Source organism: Periophthalmus magnuspinnatus, chromosome 17 (assembly GCF_009829125.3).
Source record: "Periophthalmus magnuspinnatus isolate fPerMag1 chromosome 17, fPerMag1.2.pri, whole genome shotgun sequence".
Taxonomy (NCBI): domain Eukaryota; kingdom Metazoa; phylum Chordata; class Actinopteri; order Gobiiformes; family Gobiidae; genus Periophthalmus; species Periophthalmus magnuspinnatus.
The window spans coordinates 1,186,607-1,207,343 of record NC_047142.1 but is presented as its reverse complement, the minus strand read 5'-3'; the positions used below and the strand labels follow the sequence as shown (position 1 = coordinate 1,207,343).

At 41.2% G+C, this 20,737-nt stretch overlaps 1 protein-coding gene across 3 annotated transcripts; it reads right to left on the bottom strand.

Annotated features, from left to right (window-relative positions):
* Nucleotides 1-1,135: 1,135 nt before the first annotated feature.
* ncstn (nicastrin) lies at nt 1,136-19,940 on the bottom strand. Of its 3 annotated transcripts, none has more exons than XR_008649046.1 (18): nt 19,838-19,940; nt 16,575-16,676; nt 14,281-14,404; nt 14,003-14,124; nt 13,108-13,253; nt 11,916-12,066; nt 11,234-11,346; nt 10,213-10,365; nt 9,414-9,518; nt 9,075-9,155; nt 8,051-8,220; nt 6,942-7,044; nt 6,285-6,383; nt 5,378-5,465; nt 4,172-4,335; nt 3,423-3,635; nt 2,069-3,218; nt 1,956-1,987 (listed from the first exon to the last, which is right to left on the bottom strand). XR_008649046.1 is itself a non-coding variant. In XM_033982949.2 (17 exons), exons 1-17 carry the CDS (start codon nt 19,890-19,892, stop codon nt 3,096-3,098), a joined length of 2,112 nt encoding a protein of 703 aa, XP_033838840.1. In that variant the 5' UTR covers nt 19,893-19,940; the 3' UTR covers nt 1,136-3,095. The 3 variants fall into 3 exon arrangements, 1 of the variants encoding a protein (XP_033838840.1); XR_008649045.1 differs by having other exon boundaries at nt 1,958-1,987; nt 2,037-3,218; XM_033982949.2 differs by having other exon boundaries at nt 1,136-3,218.
* Nucleotides 19,941-20,737: the final 797 nt, after the last annotated feature.

Genomic DNA, 20,737 nt, shown 5'->3' with positions numbered 1-20,737 from the left:
AGGAGGAGGAGCAGGAGGAGGAGCAGGAGGAGGAGCAGGAGGAGGAGGAGCAGGAGGAGGAGCAGGAGGATTAGCGGCTCAAAGGAGGTTTATGGTGCAGTTAAAGAACAAGTCTGGACCTGATGCCCTCCCACAAATATAAAAGCAGCAGATATAAAAGTGTGACCTGAAAACAGGAGAAAAAGTCACTGTGACAAAGTTCTGATCATTTTTATTATTAAGAAGATTCAAATAATAAATGAACTGAGATGTTTACTCCATAAAGACGAGACTTTGACCAAAACACGATAAAGATTTAACTTTTATCTGATCTATTCAAAACACCTGGACGTCTCCCTGGGGAGGTGCTCGTGTCCCACAGGGAGGAGGCCCTGGGGGAGGCCCAGGACACGCTGGAGGGACAATGTCTCTGTCCTGGGAACACCTTGGGGTCCCACTGGAGGAGCTGGAGGAAGTGTCTGGGGTGATGGAAGTCTCTGTTTAGACTGATGCCCCCGTGACCTCAAAGAAGAGGAAGAACATGGAGGATGGAATCTATTAAACAAAGTAAAACAAAATACTGCTACTACTTAATATTTACAGTTTGTTTCAAATTTTACTTCCTGGTTAGAAATCGTCACGTCAGGCTCGAGAATCTCAGAGCCCGAGAAACCACGAGGTCACAAGTTTAAATAGAAATAAAAATGTTTGTAAAGGACAAAAATGTGTTTGTGTAAAATGTCCCAATGTCACTTTAGACAAAATCCTCCCAGTGTGACGTCATCAGTGTGACATCATCAGTGTGACATCATCGGTGTGACATCATCGGTGTGACGTCATCAGTGTGACATCATCAGTGCGTGACTTAGTTTTCTTGTTCATATTATGTTTCCTCGTCACACACAGACCTGGAGTTGTGTTTTGTTTCATTCTCACATGTTTCACACACAAACCTGCAGATTTAGTTCTTAAGTTCTTCTCTCAAACTGAAAACACTCTGTTCCACCTTGTGATGTCATCATGTGGTGATACAGGAAGTGCTCCACTGTGTTTTTAAACTCCACACACCTTCATTTCTAGAATCATTTAGATCATTAGACGGGCTGTTCCTCGCTCCATACACTGCATTTTATCAAATCATTTTTTATCAAACAAAAACAGAAGAAGAAACTGTTTTATTTCCCATAAAGACAAAGTTATAGTTGGTCATTTTAAATCAGCCACAGTCAACGTCATATTTACAAAATCTAAATAACAATAATTCATCCATTTTAAACTCATTGAAAACATGTGATAAACGTGGACCAAACATGTGCAAAGAAGAAGAAACAAATCCATTAAAGCAGATCTATGGAGCTTGAGTCTCTATGGTTCTCATTTTACACATTTTAAATCATAATATTCATCTAAAAACACTTCAGAAAGGAAACGACTCCGCTGACGTCTGTGTTAGAAAAACTGCGGTGTCCAATGGAGCTGACATAACAGTAAACGTCGTCACACTAAAGCGCCGCCTGCTGTAGCGCCCCCTGTGGACAGATGCACGTCACACTACAGCAGCACGTTTTAGAAATGTGCACCAAAATGGCGACGCTGCAGAATCCTACGAGTATCAACGATTAAGAAAATAAAACGGGGAAAATAAAACTGGAGAAAGTCCATTTTGCAGAATAGATCAATACTTACAGTACTTTAATCAAACGGCGGCGTTCAGCGGAAGATTATTCTAGAATATTTTTTAATTTTTTTAGTCTCGTCACATTAAGTCAAACTTTACAGACTCACTGCAATAACCAAAATAATTTTAAGAAACGCAAATCTGTGGGTGTTTTTTTTTGGTGGTGGAGTTTTTGAAGGATTTGAACTGTGATGTACTTTTACTGTGATGTACTTTTACTGTGACGTACTTTTACTGTGATGTACTTTTACTGTGACGTACTTTTACTGTGATGTACTTTTACTGTGACGTACTTTTACTGTGACGTACTTTTACTGTGACGTACTTTTACTGTGATGTACTTTTACTGTGATGTACTTTTACCGTGACGTACTTTTACTGTGACGTATTTTTACTGTGACGTATTTTTACTGTGACGTACTTTTACCGTGGCGTACTTTTACTGTGGCGTACTTTTACTGTGGCGTACTTTTACTGTGGCGTACTTTTACTGTGGCGTACTTTTACCGTGACGTACTTTTACGTGACGTACTTTTACCGTGACGTACTTTTACGTGACGTACTTTTCACTGGATATTTACATTTGGTCTTGACGTTTGAACCAAATGTCGTCCCATGTTTTTTTTTTTAAAGAAATGTTTTCTTCGTCGAGTCAAAGTGGTTTATTATTAAAACTGATAAATTAACTACAAAAAAACAGAAGACGACTACAGTATTGCACATACCATCTCCATTTAAAGCCACACTATGCAACTTTTCAGGATGAGCTGTTGTCGTTGGCGTTATCCTGATGGAAAAGCTCTGATAAACTCATCATGGTGAGTCATTAGGATGTTCTGAATGTGTGAGGTCAGAGAGGAATAACTTTGTGAACTTAAAAAAAATGAACTAGTTTTAAGTTTTTCAAACTGTAAAAATCTGGTACAGAGGCTTTAATCGTTTTGACACTTAATACAAAGCCCTAAAAAGTTCCACAGGGCAGCTTTAACCACTCATACAATTATTAACTGTTCAGAAATCATATTCACTGCGGAGAAATATCCAGCCACACACACACATGACACACACACACACACAATCCAAGCAGTAACGCACAAAATCATCTCCCAGAACAAAATCAAACAATCTTCAACATTTAAAATCTGAAAAAAACCCAAAGAAAATGATGAAATATGAACATCTCGTCCTCTGGAAAGGGCCGCTGGATTTCAAACTACGATTCAGCCCGAGAAGTTCAGATTAAAGATCAAAATCGGCCAAAGTTTGAAAAGTCTCACAAAACCAGGCCCGTCTCACAAAAGCAGTGAGTCCATTGAAAAACGTTAAATCTCTGTACCTCCGCGTGTCAATACCCTGCTCTTGTATTTGAAGTATTTGCAGTAGTGGTTGTAGTAGTCGTAGTAGGAGGCGGTGGGTGAGCTGGTGTTCTGGTAGCTGGTCAGTAGGTGGCGTTAGTGGGTTCTCTCCCTGAGCAGAACAGGATGTCGGCCTTTGAGCTGATGATGTACGTCAGAAGAAGAGACAGAAGAAGAATCCCGATGCCCACGCCCAAAGTCAGCATCTGCGGAGAGAAGAGAGACGTCAGGAGAGAGGAGCACGGCCAGGATCTACAAACACGGACTGTGAGAAGGTTAAAGGTCAATCTGCTGCCCCATCTCCAGATCACGAAGGTTAAAGGTCAATCTGCTGCCCCATCTCCAGAGCCCGGGTCAGTGGTCAGAGCGTGTCCCGTTTAATCTCATTCTGTCAGAGTCACATGTCTCACCTCCAGGTCGTGACTGGCCACGAGGAAAATACGGCCTGTGATTTTCTTCCACCTCGACTCCGTCCAGGTGGAGTAATCTGAGGACGTGAGCAGCTCCAGGTCAAAGGCCGGAGAAATGGCAGGAGACGTACGAACTGAAGACCTGACGCAGAAGCTCTGTCTGTCGGAGCTGTTTGGAGCCAGAGCGCCCTGCACCCACGAGTAACTGTAAAACTGAAGAGAGAAGACACAGGTTTAATCAAACTGGACCAGTATGTGCACAACAGCGCCCCCTGCCTCACTGTGTCACAGAGGGTGGAGGTCCCTGACGTGAACACTGCACAGAAAACACGAGCACAAAAAAACACACGAGCACATTACACCATAAAGCTTTACTTCAGAATCAGACCCACAGAGACATAAACCTCCATCTGCTTCAGTCGTGTCCAATTAAAGACCCGCCTCTGTCCACTGGGGTTTTTAGGACTCTCCCAGTGCATTGTGGGATTTACTGACCGCTCTAGTGACCCGCGCTGGACACTACTTTTTAAGGTGTGGGACATTTTGAGTGTGCTACATTTTCACTCACAGGACAAACACTGGACACTAAAAGGTGAACAGTGTCCTGTGTAGGGACAGTGTGGGACAGTGTGGGGACAGTGTGGGACAGTGTGGACACAGTGGGACACAGTAGGACACAGTGGGACACAGTAGGACACAGTGGGACACAGTAGGACACAGGGACAGTGTGCTCAGAGTGTATCGCTCACATATTTGTTGTCCTTGTCGTCCTCGTTCTCTCGTTGGTTCTTGCAGTTTTCTTGAGTCACATTTACGACTGTCCCAGTTAAATTTGCCAAAATGTACTCGACCAAAAACGAAGCTTCGCTCTTCTGCAAATGGACACCAGTGTAGAAGTTTGTGGGTCTGTCCACTGCAACACACAAGAGACAGATTATACATGTGTGTGTCTGACCTTTGACCTGGTTTTGAAAACAAATCTATGAAAACAACAAAAGCTTAAAGCCTCATATCTCACTCTTCTGTTCTCACGTCGTTTCCTCGTCTCAGACCTGGACTTGTGTTTTGTTTCACATGTTTAACACAAACTCTGCAGATTTAGGCCGAGTTCTTCTCTCAAACTGAAAACACTCTGTTCCACCTTGTGATGTCATCATGTGGTGATACAGGAAGTGCTCCACTGTGTTTTTAAACTAGAAAAAAAGGAGCTGTTCACTTGAAAACTACCACTTGATGACATCACAAGGTGGAACAGAGCATTTTGAGAATTAGTTTAATTGGTTGACCGTGACAATTAACTGAGACTATAGAGACTGAGTATATTTAAAGCTGCAATATGAAACATTTCTGGTGGAAGTTCTGCCACCTGCTTGTCTCCTACTTGTGTCTCCATGGAGACAAGTAAGCGACGCCACCAGGCCGGGTTATAGATCAGATCTGTGGAGACAGACGGGCTCACTCACAGTCAGCAGTTACCATGGTGACACAATGCACATATTAACACTGACAAAAAGTTTTAAGATGGTCTGAAAAGAAAGAGCCTGTGGTCAGGCTGAGCTCATCGTCCTGTTTAGTTTGATTTAACACAAAAAGGTGAGAAAGACTGAAAAACTGTTGGCTAATGCTAATGCTAAAGCTAAAGCTAATGCTAATGCTAAAGCTAATACTAGCTTGTGACTGTAATGTTATTTGAGAGCGACTTGTTTAACTGCACAAATCACCTGTTGTAGTTCAGATAAATCAACTCTTTATGGACAGATTATGTTAAAACAAAGCTCAGATTAAAGTCGAGCGACGTCTCAGACAGAACAGTGTCTCCACAGACGAGCAGAAGGCCAACCCTCCACCAAAAAGTTACACAGTGAACTTTAATAACCTCAACAGTGAACAGTCAAACGTTAAGCACAGACAGTAAAACACATTTAATCCGGACCAAATAGTAAAAGTTCACTCACCGAGGCGACTCGCAAAGTCTGACGGGATTATCTGCTCAAACCACGGATTTTTAGATTTGACCAAAAACCCGTACAACAACTGAGACACCTGAAGAACAACGAGGATCATGGATCAGTGCAGGTGTAAAGATGTACAACTTTATATATTTATAATAACACATTTCTGTCATGAGAAATAAAAGTACAATATTAAAAAGGCACTGCCCCTGATTTATCTGTACTGAGCAAAATGTGTCACTTCAATCGTCCGGAGTACTTTTCCATCAGTATACTTTTACTCCTACTTGAGTAATACTTGTACTGAAGTACCAGTCGTGTTACTGTAGTAAAAGTGCAGTTCCTCTGAAGTACCAGTCGTGTTACTGTAGTAAAAGTGCAGTTCCTCTTCTCTCTCTGAGTCTAAAGTGTCTGGAGCTTTAATAAAATGAAATCATCTGAACATTTGTGTTTGTTCAGATTTAGTTTGGATCATTTTTGTGACTTATTTCATGTTTTGCCCCAACAGTTACTCCTAGTTGAGTAGTACTTTTCCCAAATACTCTTTTTTTACTCTTACTTATGTAATTTCTTGGACGACTACTTTGTACTTCTACTTGAGTGATATTACTCTGAAGTAACATTACTCTTACTTGAGTATTGCTAGATACTCTTCACACATATAGATCTATGGTAAAAGCAGCTCTTGAGGTTGATCATCAGGAAGTGCTCATTACCATGCTGGTTGTTGTTAGCTTTACTGTTACATTCTAGTGTCAGAGCTGTGAAAAGCTCTTATAAACTCATCATGGTGAGTAATCAGGATGTACATGAGGTGAGTGAGGAGAAACGTCACTGCAAACTGTTCTGTTTTTCACATTTTTAAACAGTAAAAATCAGAGACAAACACTTTAATGTAATAAAGTCTTACAGTTTTAGGGTTCGCTGTGATGGAGGACGCTCGAGCGGCGTCACCTCCAGCCTGAAGGAACAGAGCCTGAGCGACGAGCGTGGCCACGTCGGTCAGAGCCTGGACAAAAACACATCAGGTTATATTTAAGGACGACACAGGAAACTCAGTCTTTACATCAAATCATCACGACTTTCAACAATAACCTGCTCAAAAACGTCATTGTTGAACATTAATGGACCAAAAAATTTACCACAAAACAGTTGAGTCATGTTTGTGTTTAGATCACAATTTCCCAAGTCTTTTTTTGAGGTCATTTTCAATTCTTTTAATTCTAGATAATATACTTGATATTTTATTTTTGCACATCTCTGTAACAACAACTGTGATATTATCCATTTTTCTTCCATCCCTAAAGATAAATACTGTATTTTCTGGACTATAAGTGTCACTTTTTTCATAGTTTGTCAGGGACTTATATGTGAAATTATTCAAATATCTAATGTCACATGTTTGTTATTGTCTCAGTGACAGGGAGAGGGCGCTCTACACTTATATATGTTTTTTTCTTCATTATTCTGCATTTTTTCGCTGGTGTGACTTATACTCCAGAGCGACGGATAGTCCAGAAAACACAGTACATAAAGTGACTGGACACGAGGGTTTATTTCCACGTACCTTCGCCGTCTCAGTGACAAAGTTAAACTGCTCGTCAGGACTCAGGTCGGGTGGATAAGTCATGTTCAGGTTTTCTGGGTTATCGAACATGCTTTCATAATATCTACAGGAAAAAACACATTTGACACGACGCAATATTAGAAAAACAAACAGGAAGAGAAAGAAAAGACTGGAGAAAAGCTCTTTAATCACAACAGGAAACATCATTTATTTATAAACTGCAATAATGACACAATATTATAACATTTATTCTTTAAATCATAATCTGTGTCAATTTCTACAGCAACAAATAAAGTTTTAAAGGCACATTATGTAATTTTTCTGATTGAGGATCCGCAACCTGCTTGTTTCCATGGAGATGTTTGTGTATTGCCTGGAATGTTCCACAGCAGAGCATTAACCTCATCGATTTTGTATTTATTTCATTAATAATTTGAATGCTAAAAAACATAATTCTTTCTTTAACTCCACACGGGTTTGATAAGGGTTTTAAAAGTTGCCTTTATCGTGGGGCGTGGCAAAATATAAACCGATAGACTGTACATAAAACTGGGATCTGATTTTAAAATTATCTTTCAAACAAAACAGTTCGAACTGATGGGTTTAAATCTCATTTTCTAACTTTACGTAAAGGAGTACCTCAAGGCTCAATTTTGGGGCCCTCTACTTTTTACCATTTTTATTATTTCCATTGTTGCAATTTAACAGAAAGCCTCATACATTTATATACAGATGATGCTGTTTTGTATGAAAGTGCTCCCTCTGCTGGTCAGGCACTTTTAAAACTGCAACAAGATTTTAATGAAATCCAAATTTACACTATTTTTGAAGGCAAATAAAACTAAATATATGATTTTTTTCTACCGATTATTCTATCGATTGAAAGAGTCGACACTTATATGTTAAATTGGTGACACAATCACAATTTAATAATCTGGAAACAAACTTTTATACAAACACCTGCTCCTGTTTTTAATGTTTTATATGGAGTTTGTTTTGTTCTTTTTCTACTTGTATTGCAATTTAAACAGAATGAAAACGAGCCCTCAGTGGGTTCCTCTGTGTAAATAAAGATTAAAAACCCCACAGTATGATCCAGACTGTCTCACCTGTTGGTGTAAACAGACTGATGGTCCTGGATGACGATCCCGGGAAGAGGCCGCGCTCGGAGGAAACGCTGGAACGATGAAGGAGGAAGAGGCTGAGACGCATCCGGTTCACTCACGTTGACGTTTGTGTTTTTAGCCGCGGTCTGAAGGTTTAGGATCAGCCTCCGCACCTGAAGCAGAAGAGCCAGAGGAACCAGGGGATGAACAAGAACAGAAATCAAAGAGAAAATCAAAGAGATGATTTTACAGTTTCTATTTTTCTCTGTAAAAATGGTTCAGATGTGAAAGAGTTTCCTCGTTGTTGTTCAGTCCCTTGTGCTTCTTCAAGCCCTTTGTATTTTCAGTATATTTTCAGTATATTTCCGTTTATTTTCAGTATATTTCAGTTTATTTTCAGTATATTTCAGTTTATTTTCAGTATATTTCCGTTTATTTTCAGTATATTTCAGTTTATTTTCAATATATTTCAGTTTATTTTCTGTATATTTCAGTTTATTTTCAGTATATTTCCGTGGGTTTGATGAGCTTCATGTGCACAGACACAAACTCAAGCTCCAATGATGTGGAATTATGTTCATTTAAAATAATTTCACTTTTTGAGCGGTTTCTACATTTTAAATTCTGCACATAAAAAGACACCAAATATATGAAGAATGATATTTGGAATTATCTAGTAAAGAAAATAAGTTAAATAACTATAACTAATACATATTTATAGACAAAGCAAAGAGTGGCCACTTTGAGGATTTGAACATAAAATATTATATTGGTACATTTAAAAAAATTAAATGCACCTTTTTTCTTTACAACATAATTCCATGCATTTTACATTATATATCTGATGTCTTCTGTGTTTATAAAATACAGAAAGTAGTAAAAATAAAGATTAAAAACACAAACCCAGATGTTTTTACAACATAACAAGGACTTCTTAACTTTCAAAATATTAAAAACACAGACAGAATATTTAGTTTTAAATTGTTCATAAATGGTCATCACTGTGAAATCCTGGATCGTCACAAACCTCTTCATCGACGCTGCTGTTTCTTCGAGACACAGGGTCTGAGTGGAGCCATATTGGAGAATTCGATGATCTGAGTCCCACCTGTAACAACAGCAACACAAATCACATAAAAATAATCAGAGTTTAGAGACATTAAAAACATTAAAAGTAGCTGTCAGTAAATAATAAACTCAAGCGACATTAAAGTGTGTGACGGGAAAAATACAAACAGTTTTAGCTAAATCTTAAATATAATGATCCTAAGTGTGTTTTAGTCAAATCTGTGGTCCAACTTTACACTGCACTGACAAAACAAAACTAAATCCATAAATAAGTGTCACAGATGTATAAATGCTGCACCTGTCCCACTTCCAGCACAGAGTGAACATTGTCCATGTCCACAGCAAACTGCTGTGTCTCCATGTCGTACACCATCTTTGAGCTGCCGATGTAGTCAAACGTTTCCTGAAAAAAGAAAAAAAAACATAATTTCTTTTTCATTTTAGTCCATTTCTTTTAAGCCGGATGTCCACTGGATGAGTTTTTTCATCTTATTGATACTTTGCAGCCGATTTCATTGTGCAGTGGACGCCCTAATCACAACTCAACAAGAAGGTGAGTAACTGAAAAACTGTTGGCTAATGCTAATGCTAATGCTAGCTTGTGACTGTAATTTTATTTGAGAAGGATTTGGTTAACAGCAGAGATCAGCTCACCTGCTCCTGATTGTGTTAAAATAAAGCTCAGATTAAAGTCTAGCAGAGTTTCAGACAGAGCAGTGCCTACAGTTAGCATCAGCTGCAAAGGATCAATATTAGGGATGGGCCGATATGGAATATTTGGCCTGCTGCTGTGGCTGATATCCGATATTTAGCTGTTAAAATCCATAGTGAGCCCCAAACATTTAGATTAAGTGAAGTAAAATTCACAAACTTTTCACTTTTGTAAAAATATTAACAAAATGTATTTATCTGGAAAATGAAATAATTTGTCACGTGTTTGTGTAAAATACAGATATATAACTGTCTTCCATTTCCATACTTCTTCATTTATCTGTTCAGAAAGAAAACCCAAGAAAAGGGGCAGTGCAAAAAATATTGGTATTAAAATCTACCGATACCGATACCGGAGCCCCTCCCCAATGACCACGAGGACTGACCCCTTCAAACAGGGCGTAGATGATGGACGTGTTGGACGACATCTCCTCCGTCATGTTCTTCAGAGCCTGAGCTGCAGCCAACAGAGCCACAACCCCAGACGCACTGCTCTGAGCTCCAGGCGCCAAGTCGAAGAAGAACGAACGACTGTCCAACTGAGGAGGGACGGAGGGAGACGGGGAGGAGAGGAGGAGGAGAGGAAGAGAGGAGGAAGAGAGGAAAGGGTGAGACGGGAGAGAAGAGACAATATTAACATTCAAACATTTACTGAAGAAATACTGTGTCTTTTTCTGGTTAAAAAAAAAGTTTGATTTTACTTCTTTATCAGGGACAATGTAAATAAGACTGGACCATATAAACGAGCACGTCTCACTCTGCAGATCTACAAACGTAAAAACAAACAGGGAGGTGCAGTGCAGACCTGCCCTTGCTCCTTCCTTTCTTACTTTGCTTTTTAATCATTTTACCTCTTCCAGTGCTGGAAGATTTGTTTAGTTATGATTTTCTTAAACCAAGACTTTCAAACCTTTTTTTTTTTACATTTCTGAACAAAATTTCTGACGAGGCAGCGACATGTCCTGGGGAAGAAACCAAAGGAATTCTTTCTGTGAGCGCCGTCTGCACTGACTTCTAGTGGTAAACAGCCCACAGTTACTTTCAAAGAAGAGGCTGAGAAAACTGCTACTTTCAACTTAAACCTGAGTAATACAGTGTCTTTTCTAAAACTTTGTAAAGAGAAGAATGTCAAGCCAACGCGACAAGTGATAAGAGACAATGCTAATATAGTTACATCACCCAAAATACAGCTGACAAACAGACTTTTACCACTGTCACAGACTCATGTTCATATACAAACAGAACATGGATTTTTGTCCCAAAACAAGAGCAATGAAGTTGGTCAAAGAGCGACAGACAGATGATCTGTGCCAAACGTCAAGGTCAGAGAAACTGTTAGGACACGGAGCGTTCAGAGACGTGAGCCACACAGACGCTCTTGTGTCCAGACTGTTCCTGAACACTTACTCGGGCGGCGGCGATGACCACGCTCTCAGACTTCTTGTGTCCTTTATCTGTGTTGTTGATCAGTCGAGTCGAAGTCCAAACGTTAACCCCTCCCAAAGGATCACAAACTTTCTCTGTAAAAAACAAGAGGAGCAGAGGAGAAGGTCAGAGGAGGAGAGGGTCAGAGGAGGAGAGGGTCAGAGGAGGAGAGGGTCAGAGGGTCAGAGGAGAAGGTCAGAGGAGGAGAGGAGCAGAGGGTCAGAGGAGAAGGTCAGAGGAGGAGAGGAGCAGAGGAGGAGAGGGTCAGAGGAGGAGAGGAGCAGAGGAGAAGGTCAGAGGAGGAGAGGAGCAGAGGGTCAGAGGAGGAGAGGGTCAGAGGAGGAGAAGGTCAGAGGAGGAGAGGGTCAGAGGAGGAGAGGAGCAGAGGGTCAGAGGAGGAGAGGGTCAGAGGAGGAGAGGGTCAGAGGAGGAGAGGAGCAGAGGGGCAGAGGAGCAGAGGAGAGGGTCACAGGTCAGATGGTGCAGAGGATGTCACATGGTGTCAGATGGTGCAGAGGATGTCAGATGGTGCAGAGGATGTGACACGTTGCAGAGGATGTGACACGTTGCAGAGGATGTGACACGTTGCAGAGGATGTGACACGGTGCAGAGGGTGTCAGATGGTGCAGAGGATGTGACACGGTGCAGAGGATTGCGTTCACACCGGGGCTGATGCTGAAGTCGTTCTGGATCTTGTTCCTCCTGATGCAGGTCGGAGTGTCTGTGACCGCAGACATGTGAGAGAACAACTGCATCGCACACAGAGGGTACTCCGGAGCACTGCCATTCACCCCGAGATTATGAGCCTGGAAACACTGGAAACACGAGAGATTATGAGCCAAGAAACACTGGAAACACGAGAGATTATGAGCCAAGAAACACTGGAAACATGAGAGATTATGAGCCAAGAAACACTGGAAACACGAGAGATTATGAGCCAAGAAACACTGGAAACACGAGAGATTATGAGCCAAGAAACACTGGAAACACGAGAGATTATGAGCCAAGAAACACTGGAAACACGAGAGATTATGAGCCAAGAAACACTGGAAACATGAGAGATTATGAGCCAAGAAACACTGGAAACACGAGAGATTATGAGCCAAGAAACACTGGAAACACGAGAGATTATGAGCCAAGAAACACTGGAAACACGAGAGATTATGAGCCAAGAAACACTGGAAACACGAGAGATTATGAGCCAAGAAACACTGGAAACACGAGAGATTATGAGCCAAGAAACACTGGAAACACGAGAGATTATGAGCCAAGAAACACTGGAAACACAAGAGATTATGAGCCAAGAAACACTGGAAACACAAGAGATTATGAGCCAAGAAACACTGGAAACACAAGAGATTATGAGCCAAGAAACACTGGAAACAGAAGAGAGATTATGAGCCAAGAAACACTGGAAACAGAAGAGAGATTATGAGCCAAGAAACACTGGAAACACGAGAGATTATGAGCCAAGAAACACTGGAAACACAAGAGATTATGAGCCAAGAAACACTGGAAACACGAGAGATTATGAGCCAAGAAACACTGGAAACACGAGAGATTATGAGCCAAGAAACACTGGAAACACAAGAGATTATGAGCCAAGAAACACTGGAAACACGAGAGATTATGAGCCAAGAAACACTGGAAACACGAGAGATTATGAGCCAAGAAACACTGGAAACACGAGAGATTATGAGCCAAGAAACACTGGAAACACAAGAGATTATGAGCCAAGAAACACTGGAAACACGAGAGATTATGAGCCAAGAAACACTGGAAACACAAGAGATTATGAGTCAAGAAACACTGGAAACACAAGAGATTATGATAAATAGTAATAATAAAGTCCTGACCTGTCGAATGACCTGAGTGTCGTTGTCGTCCTTCAGAGAGAAAATGGGGAAGTGGAACTGTTCGTAGGAGAGACCGTTTCCCAGAGGATTCCAGAGCGTCCTGTTACAGTGAGCGTACGCCGGGTCGTACTGCTCCGTGTACACGCCTGAACAACACACATTTATTATTACCACTTCGGAGTGAAACGGGTTTTTACAAAAACAACTTAAGGTGAGTAAAAGTTTAAGGGAAACGACTCGAACACGGTCAAAAGCTCTGAACAGCTCTGGTTTAAAGATGCACTGTGGAGGTTTGCAGGTGGAGTGTCTGTGCAGGACCTTTAACGACTTTAACGACAAGTTTTTTATTTATTTTTTACTGGAATAAAAAGGCCGTAAATGTGAGGTAGTAGTGTGTTTGTCAAAAGTATTAAGAATCAGACACTAATCAATACTAAAACTAGATACAGGTTTGAGCACGAGTATAAGACACAGACTGGTATAAACCCACGGAGCACTGTTCTCTCGCCTTTCTCTTTCCTCTCTTCTTCTCCTCTCTCTTTTCTCTCCCTACATTCCTAAACCCTCTTTCTTTCCTCCCTCTTTTTGTCTTCCATCTATTTCTCTCCATTCTTTTACCTCCTTCCTCTCCCACTATTCCTTCCCTTTGTCTTTCTATCCTCCTCCCTCTCCCTCCTCTCCTCCTCCTCCTCTCCTCCTCCTCCTCTCTCCCTCCTCTCCTCCCTCTCTATTTATTTTTGTTTTCATCGTGTTCAGTGTTGAGTATCGAGTCCTTAACATCTAAATGTAGTTTGAGTCTTTAGTTTCATGACACTCAGTAGGAGCAGGGTGTCCATTTGTCCACAGGTGTCCATTTGTCCACAGGTGTCCATTTGTCCACAGGCGTCCCACTCACCTGTGTTTTCATTGGGACACTGTGTGTGAGGAGAGAAGTCTCCAGGTAAGTTTGTGTTTGGCTCAATAACAGCGACACCAGCCACTCTGCCAGAGCTGTTCTTCAGTTTCATCATAATGGACCTAAGACAGAAAGAGACGAGGAGACAAAGTCCACACAGGACAAATGAAATCATAGACGAAAGGATAAAGTTACTACACAAACATATTATGAGTTTTCTCTTTCATAACATTTTACATAATGTAAAATAAATGAGTGGATAATAACTGACACAGCACCTGTTGAACAGCGCCCCCTCCAGGACGACCATGTACGGAGGACTGTGTCCAGTGTTCAGCACCCAGTCCAGGTTCTGCTCCGACTCAAGGAAGTGAATGACTCCCACATCTCCAGACAGAGACGCTGAGAGGAGAAAGAGAGGGATGAGAGGGAGGAGGGAGAGAGAGAGAGGAGGGAGAGAGGGAGAGAGGAGGAGGGACAGGAGGAGGGAGAGAGGAGGGAGAGGAGAAAGAGAGGGATGAGAGGGAGGAGGGAGAGAGCGAGAGGAGGGGGGAGAGAGCGAGAGAGGAGGAGGGACAGGAGGAGGGAGAGAGGAGGGAGAGAGAGGGAGAGAGGAGGAGGGAGAGAGCGAGAGAGGAGGAGGGAGAGAAGAGAGAGGAGAAAGAGAGGGATGAGAGGGAGGAGGGAGAGAGAGAGAGGAGGGAGAGAGGAGGAGGGACAGGAGGAGGGAGAGAGGAGGGAGAGGAGAAAGAGAGGGATGAGAGGGAGGAGGGAGAGAGCGAGAGGAGGGGGGAGAGAGCGAGAGAGGAGGAGGGACAGGAGGAGGGAGAGAGGAGGGAGAGAGAGAGAGAGAGGAGGAGGAGAGAGGGGGGGGAGAGAGGAGGAGGGAGAGAGCGAGAGAGGAGGGAGAGAGTGAGAGAGGAGGAGGGAGAGAGAGAGAGGAGGAGGAACAGGAGGAGGGAGAGGAGGGAGAGGAGAGAGAGAGGAGGGAGAGAGCGAGAGAGGAGGAGGGACAGGAGGAGGGAGAGAGGAGGTAGAGAAGAGAGAGAGGAGAAAGAGAGGGATGAGAGAGAGGAGGGAGAGAGCGAGAGAGGAGGAGGGAGAGAAGAGAGAGGAGAAAGAGAGGGATGAGAGGGAGGAGGGAGAAAGCGAGAGGAGGGGGGAGAGAGGAGAGAGAGGGGGGAGAGAGGGGGAGAAAGGGGCGAGAGAGGAGGAAAGAGAGAGGGATAAGAGAGAGAGGGATAAGAGAGAAAAAGAGAGAGGAAGAGATAATTCCCAAATGTTCAAATACAAAGAACAGTATTATCTGAATTTTTTCCTACTCGGAAAAAACAAAACACTTTTTAAGATAAACTCATTATGACGACACTGATACAAAATCTGGACTAAACCAGGTCTGAACACGCCCCAACCCCAAAAAGCAACTGTAGTCCCACTTTAGCAGGATTGAAGAATATTAAAGATGGAGTAATCTGCAGAATGTTCTTTTTGTGTCTTTCTACCATGTTCTAAAGTCGTTCCCTCATCATAAACAGCTGAGGAGCTTTTCGATGTCATCACTGCATCAGGTCCTTTTCAAACGCTCCTTGTGTTAACAGCACGAGTCTGCACATGCTCCACACGACAAACCTCCAGAAATATAAAAGCATGAAACAAAACTGTACACAGCAACTGGACAAACCTGACGCACGAGCAGAACTTTCACTATAAAACATGTTAAATAGAGCAAACAGAGCATTTTCAAAACAAAAAAGATAACATGGTGAACTAAATATGTTATGTGTTACAGATAGAAGTAAATACCTCCTCTTTAAATGAGAAATCAAGTTCAAATCAAAGAGCCAGCTTCGGTACGCCTGTCACGATAACAAATTTTGATGTGCAATACATTGATGAAGTAAATATAGATGATAAATAATATTGAAAGTAATTTATGCCACTGACACGAAGACCATAAAAGCAGAATTATCCCAAAAACTGTTCTAAATCTGCAATAAACAAACAGCAGAATCAAACTCTTTAGTATGGCACTTAGTTTGAATCTGTAATGAGTCATAAAAGTTATTTATTCAGCTCAAATTTTAGCATCTGGCCAAAAAATAACCTAAAACTTCCCCGTAGTGGAGAGAAAACATGCAGACGATAAAAAATGACCCCAAACATATTTCATATATTGAAGTGGATATAGTGATTATTGTGCCGAGTTTCAGAGTCACTGCACCAGAAAACAGGCTTTAAAAAAAAGAGTGTTTTTGTCATGGAGTCACTTCTCAGTCCTAAATATAAACAGACTGTAGTGACAGAACTTCCAGTCTGTAAAATATAAGCCCGAACTTAACAAGGAAAGACTGATTGATCAGACACAGATATTTAAAGTGATACGAGGGTTTAAATCTTGTTAAATCTCATTCAGATACACACACAAAGTTTGACTTATCGCCTTGTTCCGTCTTGTTTTTTTTGTGCTGTTTGGACCAATCACACAGAGAGAATAGTTGAGCCGCTGAGCCTTTGGTCTGATAAATGTGTAAAGACTTGAGAGCGGCGCACGTGTCGGCCTGGACAGACTCACACTGACAGCCGATCTGATGTGTGGCGTTGAGCAGTCGCACACAGGGGACAGTGTAGTTCAGATCCACGTAAATCTTCTTCTCCACAGAGTTACACACGACTCCTGAAACAAACACAAACATACACATAAATGACACACATTTTCTACACATTCTAATTATTTTGTTCCCTCTCTGTGTGGCTGTTTCTGTAAAAGTAAAAACACACTTTGAATGAGCATAAACATTGTTCAGTTCATTGTTCAGTTCAAACATTGGTCTGTGCTGGAGATTTAAGGCCGATAGCCAAAACACTAAGAAAATGCAAATATCGGCCCGATAAATTGGTCCAACTCTAACAAAGAGCCATTGAATCACTGAACATAGATGAAGCAGAATGTCACATCCGTGTTTCAGCCACTCACTTCACTTTTACAATGTTTACTTTAGTCAAGTCCCTTCATACAGACTCATCATAAACTGAGCTGTTATCACAAAAGGTTTACGACAGGGTAAGACCATGACCAATATTGACCTGAGATTAAACCTCCACATTTGCATCATATTGACAAGAATGACACGTTTTATTTACACACATACACCGGTATGTGGTTTTGGAAATATGAATGTTTGAAGGTTTTTAGGCTGTGATTAGTGTCAGGAGCAGAACCAGGGACCTGAGAATATCACATTTGAATGGAAGAAAACATAATAAACATATAGAACGAGTGAACAGGCCTGTCAGGATCATCACTACATACACTTAATGTTCCACATACGACACAGGGAACTGTTTTATTTGGAGTCAGGATTTATCACGGGACTTTTTCTGAAGATTTGAGCTGTGTCCAAGAAATATCTATGAATCATTAAGAGTTTCATTTATTATTGCAGCTTGTGTTCATTAACACTGATCCTGCTTTAGGGCTGCTGTGTTTTCAGGCGTGTCAATTAATGTGACATTAATAAAAACACTTTACATGTAGGTTTACTATTGTGAACAAAAGATCAATTAGAAATGATTTTTTGCTTTCAAAAAGTGTTTTTTTGTTTTGTTCCTTCCATTACACTGAGACCTGGACAAAACAAAATGAAATGAGCTGCGTGTTGCACAAACACAAACGACTGGACCTCACTCCCACAGCTCTCATAAGAGGAAAAGGAAACACTCTTCATCTTCACACAGAATCTCTCTCTTCATCATCATATGGTGAACTTTGTGACTTCACTCTTTAACAAAAGTATAGCCATTATTATTTAAACTTGATTTGTATATTTATTCATCTTCAAACGGGGAGCGACATAAAAATAAACTCAAATATGACTCATTTTCTGTTAATTATTTTGCCTGTTCAAACATTTACGTATAAAAGTGTAACTACAGCAGATATTTAATCTGGGAGGAAGTTCCAGCCAGAGGCCATGACACAGACATTGTGTGATGGAGAATGAAGTGTATCAAATAACTGCTTCACCCAGTGTCAATATGACACTTTAGTGTTAGGACTGAGGCTTTAAGGAGGTCAGTGTTTCTAATAAAAACCAACATGTTTTGTGTTTAAAATGAGGCCATCTAAAGAAGAGTCATCACATCTCTGAAAACACTACGACTAATATCACAAACTAGAGTGCAGAGTGCAACTAAAGCGACAAAAAACTCAAAACGCAAAAGTCTGACATGAGTCTACGGTCAGTGGAACATTCACATGACGGTCTGTGGTCAGTACATTCAGTCTGTGGTCAGTACATTTAGTCTCTGGTCAGTACATTCAGTCTGTGGTCAGTTCATTCAGTCTCTGGTCAGTACATTCAGTCTGTGGTCAGTTCATTCAGTCTGTGGTCAGTACATTCAGTCTGTGGTCAGTTCATTCAGTCTGTGGTCAGTACATTCAGTCTGTGGTCAGTTCATTTAGTCTGTGGTCAGTACATTCAGTCTGTGGTCAGTACATTCAGTCTCTGGTCAGTACATTCAGTCTGTGGTCAGTACATTCAGTCTGTGGTCAGTACATTCAGTCTCTGGTCAGTACATTCAGTCTGTGGTCAGTACATTCAGTCTGTGGTCAGTACATTCAGTCTGTGGTCAGTACATTCAGTCTGTGGTCAGTTCATTCAGTAGCTCCACGTTTGACCTGTTTGTAAATGTGTTTAAATCTGGTACAGAGACAGTTGAACAGACATGAGGCCGTGTTCAGAGACAGATGAGGCACATTTTCTCTGCTGTGTTCATTTGGTTTGTTCATGTGTCGTGTCTGTGTTCAGGCGCTGTGTGCAGGTGTGTGTTCAGAGGTGTGTTCAGGCACTGTGTGTTCAGGCACTGTGTGTTCAGGCACTGTGTGTTCAGGTGTGTGTTCAGGTGTGTGTTCAGGTGTGTGTTCAGGCACTGTGTTCAGGCACTGTGTTCAGGCACTGTGTTCAGGCACTGTGTTCAGGCACTGTGTTCAGGTGTGTGTTCAGGCACTGTGTTCAGGTGTGTGTTCAGGTGTGTGTTCAGGCACTGTGTTCAGGCAGTGTGTTCAGGTGTGTGTTCAGGTGTGTGTTCAGGCGGTGTGTTCAGGTGCTGTGTGTTCAGGTGCTGTGTGTTCAGGTGCTGTGTGTTCAGGTGCTGTGTGTTCAGGTGCTGTGTGTTCAGGTGCTGTGTGTTCAGGTGCTGTGTGTTCAGGTGCTGTGTGTTCAGGTGCTGTGTGTTCAGGTGCTGTGTGTTCAGGTGCTGTGTGTTCAGGTGCTGTGTGTTCAGGTGCTGTCTCACACTGTCACTGTGGGGGACTCGTTTAAAACCATCACTGATTTAACTCCTGTTTAAAACCGAACTGGCCCAAAGTTTGGCGCATTTTCTCTCATATTTATGAAAGAAATCACCAGGTTAAAATGAGTCTGCAGAGGGTCATGAGCCAGAGCCCGGAGCCAGAGCCGGGAGCCAGAGCCGGGAGCCAGGAGCCAGAGCCGGGAGCCGTGTGCACAGATCACGAGTCGTTCAGCCGTTCAGACTGACGCTCTTTAGACCCGGTGAAATGAATAAAACTACACAAATAAAACATTACGCTCGTTATTTGTTTTTTTCTGCTTTTAGACATTTACCAACCTTTGATATAAGTTTGTAACTCAGTGTGAAATGTGTCATTAAAGCTTTTATTTTAGATTAAAGTGAAAAGAGAAGCAGCTGTGGGCGCTAGCCGCGGTGTTAGCATCGAGCTAACTCTGAGCGCAATGAACGAAAACTGAAACAAAACTAACAAATGTTTAAATGAATAAAAGAAGAGATTAAAGAATGATCTGGACAAAGACTCACCGCAGATAAAACAGCTCACAAACACAATAAACACACGACTGAGAGATAGATCCATGTTGCTGCTTTGAAAAATAAAAAACACAACAGGAAAAGTCCAGGAAGTGTCCACAACAAAACAGGAAGTGTCCACGACGAGCACTTCCGGGTTTTAAAAAAATGATTTTAACAGGTCCAAAGTGCAAATCAGAACAAAATGTGAACAAAATATGGAAATATTTTAGAGTAAAAGAGTAAAAGAATAAAAGAGTTAATGAGTAAAAGATTTAAATAGTTAAATAATACAAGAATAAAAGAATCAAAAAGCAAAAGAGTAAACAAGTAATGTTCAATGACCCTAACCCAGTATAAAAAAGTTGAAAACAGTGAGCTCCTCTGTGCTTCACTGTCATTCAGTTTATTTCAACAAATGGTGAACATGCAGCACAAAATCTGGGTGTGCTGTTGGATTCCACACTGTTAAAATGATATCTCAAAGACTTAATTTCAACATCTTTAATTTTAATCAAATAAGAAGAGCTCTGACTGATGAAGCTGATGTTTCTGCTGTATGATCTTTTCCCATGTGAGCTGTTACATAACAGGCTGGTCTCTTACAGGTGTGACAATCCTAAAACCAATAGAAGCTTTATATAAAAAAGCTTTGAAAATTCTAGACAAAAAACCTTTCACCTATCATTATTGTAATATCCTCTCAAAGTATAACTTGTTGAACTTTGAAAACTTTATTAAATTTAAAAATGCCTGTCTAATATACAAGTGCTTACATGGGCTGCACCACCGCCTCTAAAAGAACACATTAAATACAAAACATTAAATACAAAACATTAAATACAAAACATTAAATACAAAACATTAAATACAAAACATTAAATACAAAACATTAAATACAAAACATTAAAT

Bases quoted from the DNA above. Each gene is read 5' to 3' on its own strand.
- ncstn (XM_033982949.2), bottom strand. From the start codon at position 19,892: ATGGATCTATCTCTCAGTCGTGTGTTTATTGTGTTTGTGAGCTGTTTT. The intron at 16,677-19,837 runs GTGAGTCTTTGT...TGTTTGTTTCAG, and splicing joins TGTGAGCTGTTTTATCTGCG to GAGTCGTGTGTAACTCTGTG. The intron at 10,366-11,233 runs GTAAGTGTTCAG...GTCCCTCCTCAG, and splicing joins TGGTCATCGCCGCCGCCCGA to TTGGACAGTCGTTCGTTCTT.